Below are 11,941 nucleotides of genomic sequence, written 5' to 3'. Positions count from 1 at the left end.
TGCCCCGCCGGTGCGCACAGGTCTTCATCCTCGGCCCCTTCGTCGCTATCGCCTGAGCCGTGGTCACCACTCTCGTCATCGCCCTCGTAACCGCTCCCATGGCCATCGTCGTCCTCGACGACATCCTCATCAAACAAATTAGAGATGTACTCCATGAACTCCTCCTCGGTGAGATTCTTCAGCCAATCCGAGCCATGGCCGATCTTGCCGTCGTCCTCGCTGTTTTTCCCTCGCTGTTTTTTAGCCTGGACGCCATGGCCTAGGTCGCCGGCGCCATGGCCTAGGTCGCCGTCGCCATGGCCTAGCTCACCGTCGCCATGGCTGCGCTCGCCGTCACCGTGGCTGTTAGACCCGGGCGCCATCTCTCTAGTCGCCATGCAGGAGTTCTCACAGTTGGGCGGTGAATGGAGAAGAGCAAGCGACAGCGTGGAGATGAGAAACGAGTACATGCGTGGAGAACTATACGCGCGAGGGAGAAATGACATGCATGGAAGCGTAGAGGGCGAGTACATGCATGGAAGCATGGAGATGAGAAACGAGGACATGCATGGAAGCTAATTAAGAGAGCAGTAATGAGTACACTATTTGAGGGAGCACAGAAGTTAACGTAGAGGGTATCCTTGGAAGTTTTGTCACCAAAAGGCTTAGGCGCCAACTAATAAGAAATTAGCAAACAAAAGTTATACGCCTGGTATATAGGAACGGAGGGAGTAAGTGAGTGTAGAGGTGAAAACGGACAGAAACGGTCAGAAAACCCCCCTACCATTTTCACTTTCACATTTTCTCAGTCGGACGAAAACGAAAACGGGATAGACGGGAACGGAAAAAAAACGAAAACGAACAGAAAAAAACGGGATACGGCACCGGGACGAAACGGGATTTTTCCGTTCCGTTTTCATCCCTAAGCACAACTAAGGCACAATCGTTTAGATATTCTTGGTATCGGCTCCTCAAGTTTAATCTGGCACTTCCAACCTTCGTTGCTCTACTTCGTATGCCACATGCTAAGGCAAACCGAATCCCTATCGCTTCTTGCCTTCATGCCCTACATTATCTTCTTTCTTATCTCCAATAGCATTCCACTTTTTTCGACGGCTTCCTTTAGTTCTTTTGAGATTAGGTGAACTCAATCTGGAAACAAAATCCCAATTTATAGGAATCGTCAAGGACTTGGAACACAAAGGAATTGACAAGAAAGTTGACCAAAACACGAATTTGGTTGTATATATGATGGCCAACGATTGGTATGACTTCCTCTCTGCTCCAATCTTTTTTTCCTTTTTGGAAAAGAACCCAGAAAACCATTTGCATGATATATAACAATTCCGCAATTCGGTCCATTATCATGCAAACACCACACCAATAGAATTCACACTTTACCCCCTTGCATTTGCAATAATCTAATCTAAAGACAAAAATCTCAGATCCAATCCAAATCCAACGATCAACCGCTTCCACAGTCGCAAACTCAGAAGGCTCCTCCTGCCTTTTACCTCTCACCTTCCCCGCGCCGCCGCGCTAATTAATTACATCCCCTTCCACATCCTCAGCCATGGCGGCGCCGAGCTGGATCCAGCGGCCGCGCGCGGCCCTCTTCCTGCTACTGCTCCTCGCCTTCCACCGCTCCCTCTCCCTCGCAGCCAACTTCGAGGGCTTCGACTCCGACGACCTCCCTTCCGCCGCCGCCGGCCTCGACGCCGACGATGACGAGGAGGGCCTCGACCTCCCGCCCCCTCCGCCCATCTCCCTCTCCACCTCCACGCCTTCGCCTCCCGTCACGACGTCCACGCCGAACCCTAACCCCTCAACGCCCACGCCTCCGAACCCCACCCCCGCGCTCGATCTCTGGGACGAGGACGAGTTTGAGGGCATCCCCGTGCCGGAAGCGGTCTCCTCCGAAGATTCCTCCGCGCCGGCCGAGGCCGCCTTGTCAGATCCCTCCGCGGAGGCCGCGGCCGAGGCCGAGGCCGCGCCGGCCCCGAAGAGGCGGCCGGCGGAGCTCCTCCGCGCGTTCTCTGTCGAGATCGCCTGCGTCAGCTTCCTGATATGCTTTTTGCTCAACTACTTCACCGGGAAGCGGCAGAACGAGGCGCTCGCGCTGGCATGGGCCACCAAGTTCGCCACGAGGGACTCCATCTTCGACAAGAACTTCAGTCTCCTCGGCACCGGCGACGGCAAGGACACGCCGCTCCTGCTCAAGGAGGGCCGGGACGTGTTCAAGTTCTACGCCAGCGGGAGGCGCTTCTGCCAGGGGTTGATCGCTACCATGGAGATGCGCGCGCGGCACGACCTGCTGTCCAAGCTGGTGGACTTGGTGTTCCCCAGGAAGGACACAATCACGTTCGAGGTGGTGATGAACGAGGAGGCCATGGACCATGTGGTGGTGGCCGTGGCCAGGAAGAAGGCAGCCAAGACGATGCAGAAGGAGGAGAGGGATCTGCAAAGGTTTGCTGGGGTTCTCACTTCGGCACCCGCTGGGAGAAGGTGGGTTGCGGATGAGCTTGCTGTGGTAGCTGAGTCGAAGGAGGTTGCTGGGGATATGATCAGTGAGGCCGTGCTGGATCAGGTGAGGATTTAACTTTCTTACTTTCATTCACAATTTTGACTTTGTAGATTCACTTAAGGAAGTGTTTCCTTGGGACAAGATGGTTATGGGCTGTTTAGTTTGAGGAATGATTCAATCCAGGATGAGTCGGTCCCTATTCATCGTACCTTGGATGGGATAGTCCTTTGAATTTGTTTTGTTTGAGGAATGGAGTGATCTTGTACCTTGTTTGGTTTGAGGAATGGACTAACTAGGCATGGCTAGGCTTGGTTTTTGGATCGGATGATTCCGGATGGACTAGCGACGCAAACCAAACAAGCTGTTAGATACTTATTTTGAGATGTGCTGCTGACTTCGGTTTCTAATGAAAGAAATAAACCATTTTAAAATAGAACTAGTATAGCTGTTGAATTCTAAAGAATACATCCCAAAAGGAGAAAGATCAAAATTTTCTATTTGAGAAAGCATTACACTTGAACTATGCTAAAATGCTGCCTTTAGAATTTGCCTCAAGTGTAAAAAGTGATATTTTGCAAATTGATTCCAGCTTCTTGCTATATGGAGAATCGGTATCAATTGGATTCATGTGAATTATGGTAGAATCATGCATTTTGTTTATAGTAGCTGATGGGATTTATCAAGTAGTGGAAAGGATTAGCCTAATTTAGATATGGAATTGTATAAATGATTTACAGTAGCATGTTGGTAGATTTTAATTAGATTTTATTGGTTTTGAACATGCCAATTTTCCCTTGAATATTTTAATTCCAAGCAACATTTTGCGTACGGTACATTTCTCTTGGATTCTTTTTTTCTCTGCCACCTTTTGGACGTTCATGAAAGCCTCATTTGAAGAGGGAGAGAATGTTAGGAACATTTACTGCCATAGTCAAGTTCATTTATGCTAGAGATTTTCCATGATTGAGGCAGCTTCAGTTTTTAATGCTATGTCATGATACAGTTACGTGTCATTTAATGTAGGCTGCCAATGAGAAGATTGGATAGAGCATTTGGATTTGGCAAAGTCCCACTTAGCTTGGGATTTGTCATATGCTGACCTAGTGTGTTACTCCCTCCGTTTCGCAATGTTTGTTTATGGCCTCGGGAGTATCTGTCTCAAATTGTTTGTCCATTGCGGTAACCAAGGATGCTTTATGGTTCATTTTCCTGTTATACCCTTGAATGCATGTATGCATTTACTCGAACGTTGATGGGTTATTTGCTCTCATCCTTGCATTGATTAGGGGTAGCATGGTCATCTCTATGCATTTTCACTCGATTTCAGTATTCCTTGGTTTGTACATAATGGTGGGCGTGAACAAATATTATGAAACGGAGGTAGTACTGTGTTTGTTTACTTCAAGCCAACAAGCTATACTGATAAGATAAGCCTAATGTTAGTTTTTAAACCTCATAAACCATTACGCTGGCAGTTTCATCGTCATCTTGTATTTTATTTAGTGTGCCAATACTGTGCTTCTAACAAATCTTTTTCTTCAGGTTCTTGGTGACAAAGCATTCGGAAAATTTGGAAAGTATTTCATCTCGCTTCATTTTTCAGACCAATTGGCAGGCTCCTACAAGAAGTTGCTCACGTTCAAGTTTGTGCTGCCTGATGTAAACAACATGTCTGAGATGACAAGATTAGTTGCCCTCGTGCCATACTACATTGATTTGGTTGGACGTTATAAGCTCAGCTCACATGTAAGTATCCTCAGTGTCTCTTTCATTTAGTTTACAATCATTTTCAGCTGTATTGTCTAATGTTTCCTGCCCGTGCAGGCTCGCTCGAAAACTGAAGCAGCTAGAACAAAGGCTGCTCAGGAGGCTTTCAGGGAACTTCAGAGTGCCAGGCAGGAGGCCCTGCAGAAGAAAAAGGCTGAAAAGAAAAAACTGATGGAGGAGGCAGAGGCCAAATTAAGCGCTGAGGCACTCCGAAAGAAAGAGGAAAAGGAAAGGGCTCGGCAGATGAAGAAGTCTGGGCCCAAAGTGAAAATGCTCCGTTCTTAATAACGTAAAGAATCTATCACGGATTGGCCTTTGCTATTCACAAGCTGACTTGCCTATATAGTTCAGTGCTCGGTAGACTCTCATTTATGTCATAATTTTGGGCCATATGTTTCCCCATTGTGAGAATGAGCAAAAGGATCGAGGAGAAAAGAATCCTCACAGGTGTTTCGGCTTTGTTAGGGGGTTTGAAATGCTGATCTGTGCCCCGTTATTAGATGCGTACCAGAAACATCTCTAGCCCGATTCGCCCACAATAGATCAGTTACTTTCTCAAAAATTGGTTATGCAGCCCTTGTTGTAAAAAAACTCGAACTTACATGATTCGCTGTGTAGTATGTTGATAGAATTATGATCTGAAATTCTATGCTCCGATTACATGCTTTGACGTTCTAGCAAATTTGCTGGTCAGCATCCATTTAGGATGGTCGCGGTGTGTTTGATTCTTTTTTCCCCTTGTCCTGTTGGTCGTGCTAGGAGGCTCCTTAGTGGTAATAGGAGCCATTGTGTTGGGAGCAGACTGGAGACTCCCCGTGCCTTTTTGGAAGCTTGCTACTGCTCTTCATTTGTGGTGGGTCTTCGTGATGCTGCAAAAATTACAAGATGGTTCAAAGATGATTCGCACCATCTGAACACCACTGCTATGGTCAGTGGCGGATCCAGCTCATGCTAAGGGGATACTGGGCCTCTTGTTCGAGCTTCCTAAGCTGGGCTCGTGGTATGTAAAAATATCAAATGAATATATGATAGTTTTTTTTTCTCTAGATTTTCCTCTTTATTCCTCCTAATCTTCTTGGGCTAGCCCGTGCAGCAGCCCCAGCACGAGTTCTGGATCCGCCCCTGCTATGCGCCAATACTAGCCAGAATATTCCCGGCGACTGACATGCGGGTAGTTACCTGCTCTTTCTTTCTTGATATCAGAGAAATGCTTGTTTCTACGGCAGGAAAAGATGCAGGGTCCATTATTGTATGATGATGACTGCGGCTTCAAGCAAACAATTGAAGACCCAAGTGATTAGGTGCTCGAGAGACAACAATGCATATTTCATATGGTCTCGAGGCTTACCAGTGTTCCCTAATCCATGCTGAAGGGGGAAGGGCTCAGCTGACTCCACATGACTGCAAAAATTAGCTAGAATTGGACTATCTAGTTAGCCTTCCAATTTTTCAATGATAAGAAAATACAAGGTGACAGTGTCCAGGTTGTCCCTAAACTGGCTAACAATGCAATTGGAGCCATTTGAGTCGCCCAATTGTTCATATTAAAGCACAGTTTGGTTCATAAACTGGGCCGAAGATCTGACAGAGGTTGACCAGCATGCTTGTGAGGATCAACTTTGCTAGTGGTCATATACAAAAGAACAAAAACTTCGCAGATGGTGAATTTTGCTGCGGTGTGATTATAAACGACAGTAGACAGCAGAGAATTGAGAGAGTGAAATGTGTGTTCTCATTCATTGATCTTGATGTGCATATATATAAAGTGAATATGCATCCCATCTGTTGGGAGACATCCCTTCTCAACCGATGGATGCAAATGCTATTGGCGGTTGCTTTGATCATTAGTTTGTAACAAATTTCTCCCCTCTATCTAGTACACAATTGGACAATGGAGACGAGGCAACGAAACCATCCAGTTTTTGGCACCAACCCAAGCGAAACACCCACCGGTCTCCGGCGGCGACCTACCTACCACCCCCACCCTCCCCTTCCCAAGCAGAGCAGTATAACCCAGCCAACTCGCCACCAGCCAAGAAAGCAAGAACCGCTGCTCCAATGGCCTCCTTCTCCTCCCTCTCCACCCACGCCGCCTCCTCCTCAACCCCATCCTTCACCCTCCCCATCAAGCCCTCCCCCGGTACTAGCTCCGTCTCCTTGCCCAGGTGAGCGCCAGCAGCCAGTCTCTTTCGCGGCCTCTGCCAACCTTCCTTTTTCTCGCATCGTCGTTGCTCATGTGCGCCCGTCGGTGAAGACTGCTCGCCTCTTGATTTGCAGGGCGAGGGAGTTGCAGACGTCCAGGACCAGGATGGTGACGGTGAGGGCGGAGGCGGTGGACGCGTCCATCAGCCCGCGGGTGAGCGCGCTCCGGCCGTCCAAGACCATGGCCATCACCGACCAGGCCACCGCGCTGCGGCAGGCCGGGGTGCCCGTCATCGGTCTCGCCGCCGGGGAGCCGGACTTCGACACGCCGGCCGCGATCGCCGAGGTGAGAGCGGCGTTTTCTTGGTTCCTTTTGCCAAGGGGAATAATTTGGATCTTGGTGAAATGCATTTCCTCCGGTTGTTAGGTGAATGCGCTAGTCAGCTTAACCGAATAACCGTGGATAGCTTCAAGATGAATCGTCTGTTGTTTGCTTGATGTTTTCATTTGGATCATAGCAACTTTGAATCTCGGGATAGAGCTCAGAGTAATGCATTTTAGCCTTTTAGGGACATTGTAGTAGGAAGTTGGAGGTAAACGTTTTGGTTGTTGCTTCGGTCCAGGCTGGGATGAATGCAATCAGGGATGGCTCGACAAGATACACGCCCAATGCCGGGACTCTGGAGCTAAGGAAGGCTATCTGCAAAAAGCTTCAGGGTTTGTGCAGATGGATTTCTTGTTTGCATATTTGCTAACCCGGATAAGAAGGTTAACAACTCCCGTGATGTTTGTTTTTGATATGCAGAGGAGAACGGTCTATCTTACTCTCCGGATCAGGTGCTTGTGAGTAATGGAGCCAAGCAGTGCATTACACAAGCTGTCCTTGCCGTTTGCTCACCTGGTGACGAAGTACGTTTTCGTCTCTCTATATAGTTCTTTAGTAGAAATATTCTTACATTCTTGCATACAAGTCTTTGAAATGTCCATGTGAAGAGCAGCATCAGATGCTTATCTGTTGCAGTCATTCAATTATTTCTTCAGAAACGCTCTTACAAGCAAGCTATCTGCTTGGTTGTTCTTAGTTAAATTGCAAATACTCCACTGCAAAAGCAGTTGGTTCCATAGTCGTTTTATTATACTTGAAAAATCCTTACAGCCTAGCTTATTGCTTGATTCTTCTGAATATTCAAAATTGTTAGGGTCCTTGCGGCTTGCTCGGGATCTTGTTCTCCATGCAAAAGTTGTTCCTGTTGTTTGAGAATTCTGCTAAGTCCAAGTTTGTGTGTAGCTTTGGCTGGATCAAACAAACCCTGTAACACTGTGTGCACATATCGTTATATCTTGCGTAATAACATAAATATTTGAAATATACATGAAAATAGCAGCACCAAATGCTTTTATCTTGCTGTATGTTCTAAGGAAAAAATCCTGGCAAGCCTAGCTGATTGCTTGAATAAATCCTTACAAGGCTAGCTAGCTGATTGCTTGATTCTTCTAGTTTAAGGTCAAGTAGGTATGGCTGAATCTGGATGAAACAAACGCTACTATTATATCATGTGCCTATTGTTCTTAGAACCGGAACACTCTGTGCTATGTTCATTAAAAATATTGAGTTTTATCTTATTGTAGGTTTTGATACCGGCACCATATTGGGTCAGCTACCCTGAGATGGCTACGTTGGCTGGTGCAACGCCAGTGATTCTTCCTACAAGCATATCAGACAATTACCTGTTAAGGCCAGAGTCACTTGCCTCGGTGATCAATGAAAAGTCACGGATCTTGATTCTCTGCTCTCCATCTAATCCAACAGGGTCTGTGTATCCTAAGGAACTGCTTGAGGAGATTGCTGGTATAGTCAGGAAGCATCCTAGGCTTCTGGTTAGCAGTTTGATCTTTTGTATTTTATTCAAGTTACTCGGGTCCTTTTGCATCAGCACTTCATCTTGATTATTGATATACCGGATTATTAATGTTTCCTTCCAGGTTTTATCTGATGAGATCTATGAGCATATTATCTATCAACCTGCTAAACACACAAGCTTCGCTGCACTGCCTGGAATGTGGGAAAGAACATTAACTGTAAATGGGTTTTCTAAGGTAATTACCTTGCTATTTTTTTCTTCCTTTTTTTTTCTGGGTCAATCAATAAGGCTGTAAGGATGCTTATGCAGTTGCATATGGGGCCTGAAATTTTCAGAAAATAATTTAGTTCGCTTAGTGCTTGAGTTTTCTTTGTATATTTTTAAGGTATGGTGTCAAATGGAACTTGATAAAAGTGAAGAGACTGATGTCATGTTCATTACATTCTGGTATATTCAATATCAAACTTAGATCTGTAGATATGCATGGTCCTGCTAATATTTTGAATATGTAATGACCATATGTTTATAGGCTTTTGCTATGACTGGCTGGAGACTTGGATACTTAGCTGCCCCTAAACATTTTGTCTCAGCCTGCGGAAAGATCCAAAGCCAGGTGGGCACTCATCTCTTGCCCTTCACTTAAAATTATGTGCAAGCCAAGATTAGCTGATCTTGTTGGTACTCCCTCTCCTTAAATATACAACTGTGCTATATCTGGGAAATGAAGGTTGCAGCATGTAATCATATTTAGTCATCTTCCTTTCGTTCTCTTTGTGCTAATATGCTAATCTTGCAAAACATAGGCTCATCTTGCCAAAGAACCTGAGATTTTGTGTTTACATCCTGATTTTCAGCAGGAGAGTGTACTACTTTTAACGTTCAGTTCACCGTTACTAACATACAACGTCATATCACTAAATTATTTGAACAGCAGCAACAAGTAGGTCTACTACAACCATCCCTCCTAATCGAAAGGATCTGATCCTTGGTGGGCAGTGCCATGTCCATATAATTATTGGGATCTTGTAGAAACTGACATGAAATTTTCAGTCCTGAATTTGTTATTGCCGTGAGCCCCTGATGCTGGTGCCTTGTTTACTTCAGTACACCTCGGGCGCCAGTAGTATATCACAGAAGGCAGGGCTTGCAGCTTTGAACCTAGGTTATGCCGGTGGTGAAGCAGTATCAACCATGGTCAAAGCATTCCAAGAGCGCCGTGATTATCTTGTAAGAAGTTTTAGGGAGCTGCCAGGAGTCAAAATATCAGAACCTCAGGCAAGTTTACATTACTTTACTGAGAATATATAACATAAACAGGAAAGTATATAAGCTTTCGAATTTACAGGGAGCCTTCTATTTGTTTATCGACTTCAGCTCCTATTACGGGTCTGAGGTGGAAGGTTTTGGCACTATCAATGACTCTGAGTCCCTCTGCATGTTCCTGTTAGAAAAAGCACAGGTAAGAAATTACTCTGGTTTTGAGTACACCAATCTGAGATATAAGAACATTTACAGTGTTAGCTGTGGATTGCATTTGTAGGTTGCGCTTGTCCCTGGGGATGCATTTGGAGATGACAAGGGTGTTCGCATTTCATACGCTGCAGCTATGTCAACACTGCAAACTGCAATGGGGAGGATAAATGAAGCAATGACTCTGCTCAGGCCCCCTGTTGCCGTCGAATGAAACCAACGCCTCGCTAGTCAGTAGTGGACGAAAGGCACCTTCACTTGCAATGCTCTATCAGGTTAAATACATGTTTCATTGATGTAAAATGGGATTCATCTTTTTTTTTTCCTTTCCTTTTGGAAAAAACTGCAAAGAATCTGCTTTCATTGACTTTACTTTTGTTTGTAAGTGAAACGTTTGGAATCTATACTTGTGACACGGAACAACGGAACTCGGCAACGTTTTTTACCTGCAAAAATAGAAATGGAAAACAGGTTTTTTTTTTTTGTAGTTTTGAAAGCTTGAAATTGGACATAATTGATAACTTAATTGGAACACAAGTCCATTTTGTGTTTGCATGATACAAGTAATCATATAGAGACAAAGAAATAAAGGGAATGAAAACTCTTGTTATTGATTTATATGGTGTTTACATGTTTATACATGCTAAATGTATACGATGAAAGGACATGTCTATTGGGGGAGATACATATTTTTAATAGACACAAGCCTTAGTAGTTGATAGTGTAATTTATCACATGGCTAAACACCCAAAGGATGTCTGTTTACTAGAGATGTTTATTCGCAACACTCGCTCGATCAATTTGGTCATTCGTATATATCACGTAAAATTTCTCAAAATCCTATGGGAAAAACTTGATGAGAAATATAATATGGTGATATGTCATTAAAACTCTTTTAAAATTCAGTAGGAAAAAAAAGGAGAAAATGATACAACATATATTGATTATTGTCTATCATAAACTCTATGAGAAAACCTTGAAAGTAAAAATCTATAAGCGGGTTTAGAGAATAATTAGTATAATTTGTAGATCAATATGTCTTTAATACCACCTTTAAAAACCCCAGTAGGAAAATTATGAGATATGGCATATATATATATATATTTATTTATGTAGATATTGCCTCATTAAAATATTTTCTGAGAAAACCTTGTGAGAAAAACTCAATAGAGCGAAAAGAGTATAATATGATGTATGAATATATTATAATTCAGGAGGAGTCTTTCCCTAAAATTTGCAAATCTCTAAGTCGTGTATCAATTCCATAAACAAAATTTTAAAATGTCAAAGTTGATAAGGACTTTGTGAATAAATTTGAGAGGTTATCGTAAGATTTAGTTTGCAAGATGCTTATCTCTCCACTTTGTTGTAATTCATGAAGATAAAACAATTTTGAGGTAATATGTTTAGTGATATTGATTTTTATGTAACTTTTTTTCATCTGAGCAACACAAGCAATATTATCTTTGTAGATAATTATTGATGATTCAATAGAATCAATACCACTGTTGTATGTAGTTTATTATTCTGCGAAACCGTATATAAGTATGTGATGTTTCAGAATAATAGGTGAAAGTAATCACTAGAATTTGTTTTGATAATTCCCATGAGAAGGCTATATCATCATAAAATCAGTCTATGATATGATGTTATGGGGATCATATAGTCAGTATTTGGATATCCTATTAAGGTTATATCTTTATTTTTCTGATAGAATAAACCAATATCTATAGCGCAATAAAGATATCTGAGGATATCCTCTTTGACTACCGCCTAATGGTGTTGTTGGAGCTATGCTATTTTGAGCTAGCAAGTTATCTGCATATGTAATATCAGGCTTATTATGATTTGCAAGATACATGAGCGTTTTGATGACACTAAGATATAAAATTTTATGTTCAATATCGTCAACCCAAGGTATGAATAGATCTTGATTCATATTTAAGGATTGAATGACCATAAGTGTTTTGATGGATATTATTGTTCAATATCATTTGGATATTAGTGGACTGATGGATAAATATTCCTGAAGAAATATGCTCAAGTTGTAGACTTAAGCGAAATTTGGTTTTACCCAAATCATCATGTCAAATTATGTCTTAAGATGATTACATGCTTTCTTGTATGTGGTTGGAGATGATATAAAATCTAATTGGGATTTTATTATGAACACAAATATACAATCTCGTGGTTGAAG

At 43.3% G+C, this 11,941-nt stretch overlaps 2 protein-coding genes across 3 annotated transcripts; both read left to right on the top strand.

Annotated features, from left to right (window-relative positions):
- The first annotated feature begins 1,453 nt into the window (after positions 1-1,453).
- Positions 1,454-4,952, top strand: LOC133928940 (uncharacterized protein At5g49945-like). Its single transcript, XM_062375477.1, has 3 exons — positions 1,454-2,566; positions 4,046-4,249; positions 4,328-4,952. Exons 1-3 carry the CDS (start codon positions 1,553-1,555, stop codon positions 4,553-4,555), a joined length of 1,446 nt encoding a protein of 481 aa, XP_062231461.1. The 5' UTR covers positions 1,454-1,552; the 3' UTR covers positions 4,556-4,952.
- Positions 4,953-6,143: 1,191 nt separating this feature from the next.
- On the top strand, positions 6,144-10,228 carry LOC133928939 (bifunctional aspartate aminotransferase and glutamate/aspartate-prephenate aminotransferase-like). 2 transcript variants are annotated; one of them, XM_062375476.1, is made up of 10 exons: positions 6,144-6,435; positions 6,548-6,758; positions 7,036-7,129; positions 7,218-7,321; positions 8,042-8,290; positions 8,396-8,509; positions 8,804-8,887; positions 9,379-9,553; positions 9,624-9,733; positions 9,815-10,228. In XM_062375476.1, the coding sequence occupies exons 1-10, from the start codon at positions 6,329-6,331 to the stop codon at positions 9,956-9,958; spliced, it is 1,392 nt and encodes a 463-aa protein (XP_062231460.1). In that variant the 5' UTR covers positions 6,144-6,328; the 3' UTR covers positions 9,959-10,228. The 2 variants fall into 2 exon arrangements, with proteins under 2 accessions (XP_062231460.1, XP_062231459.1); XM_062375475.1 differs by having other exon boundaries at positions 6,151-6,435; positions 9,379-9,549; positions 9,620-9,733.
- Positions 10,229-11,941: the final 1,713 nt, after the last annotated feature.

This window comes from Phragmites australis, chromosome 9, assembly GCF_958298935.1.
Source record: "Phragmites australis chromosome 9, lpPhrAust1.1, whole genome shotgun sequence".
Classification (NCBI taxonomy): Eukaryota; Viridiplantae; Streptophyta; class Magnoliopsida; order Poales; family Poaceae; genus Phragmites; species Phragmites australis.
This window is presented reverse-complemented; position numbering and strand designations above follow the sequence as displayed.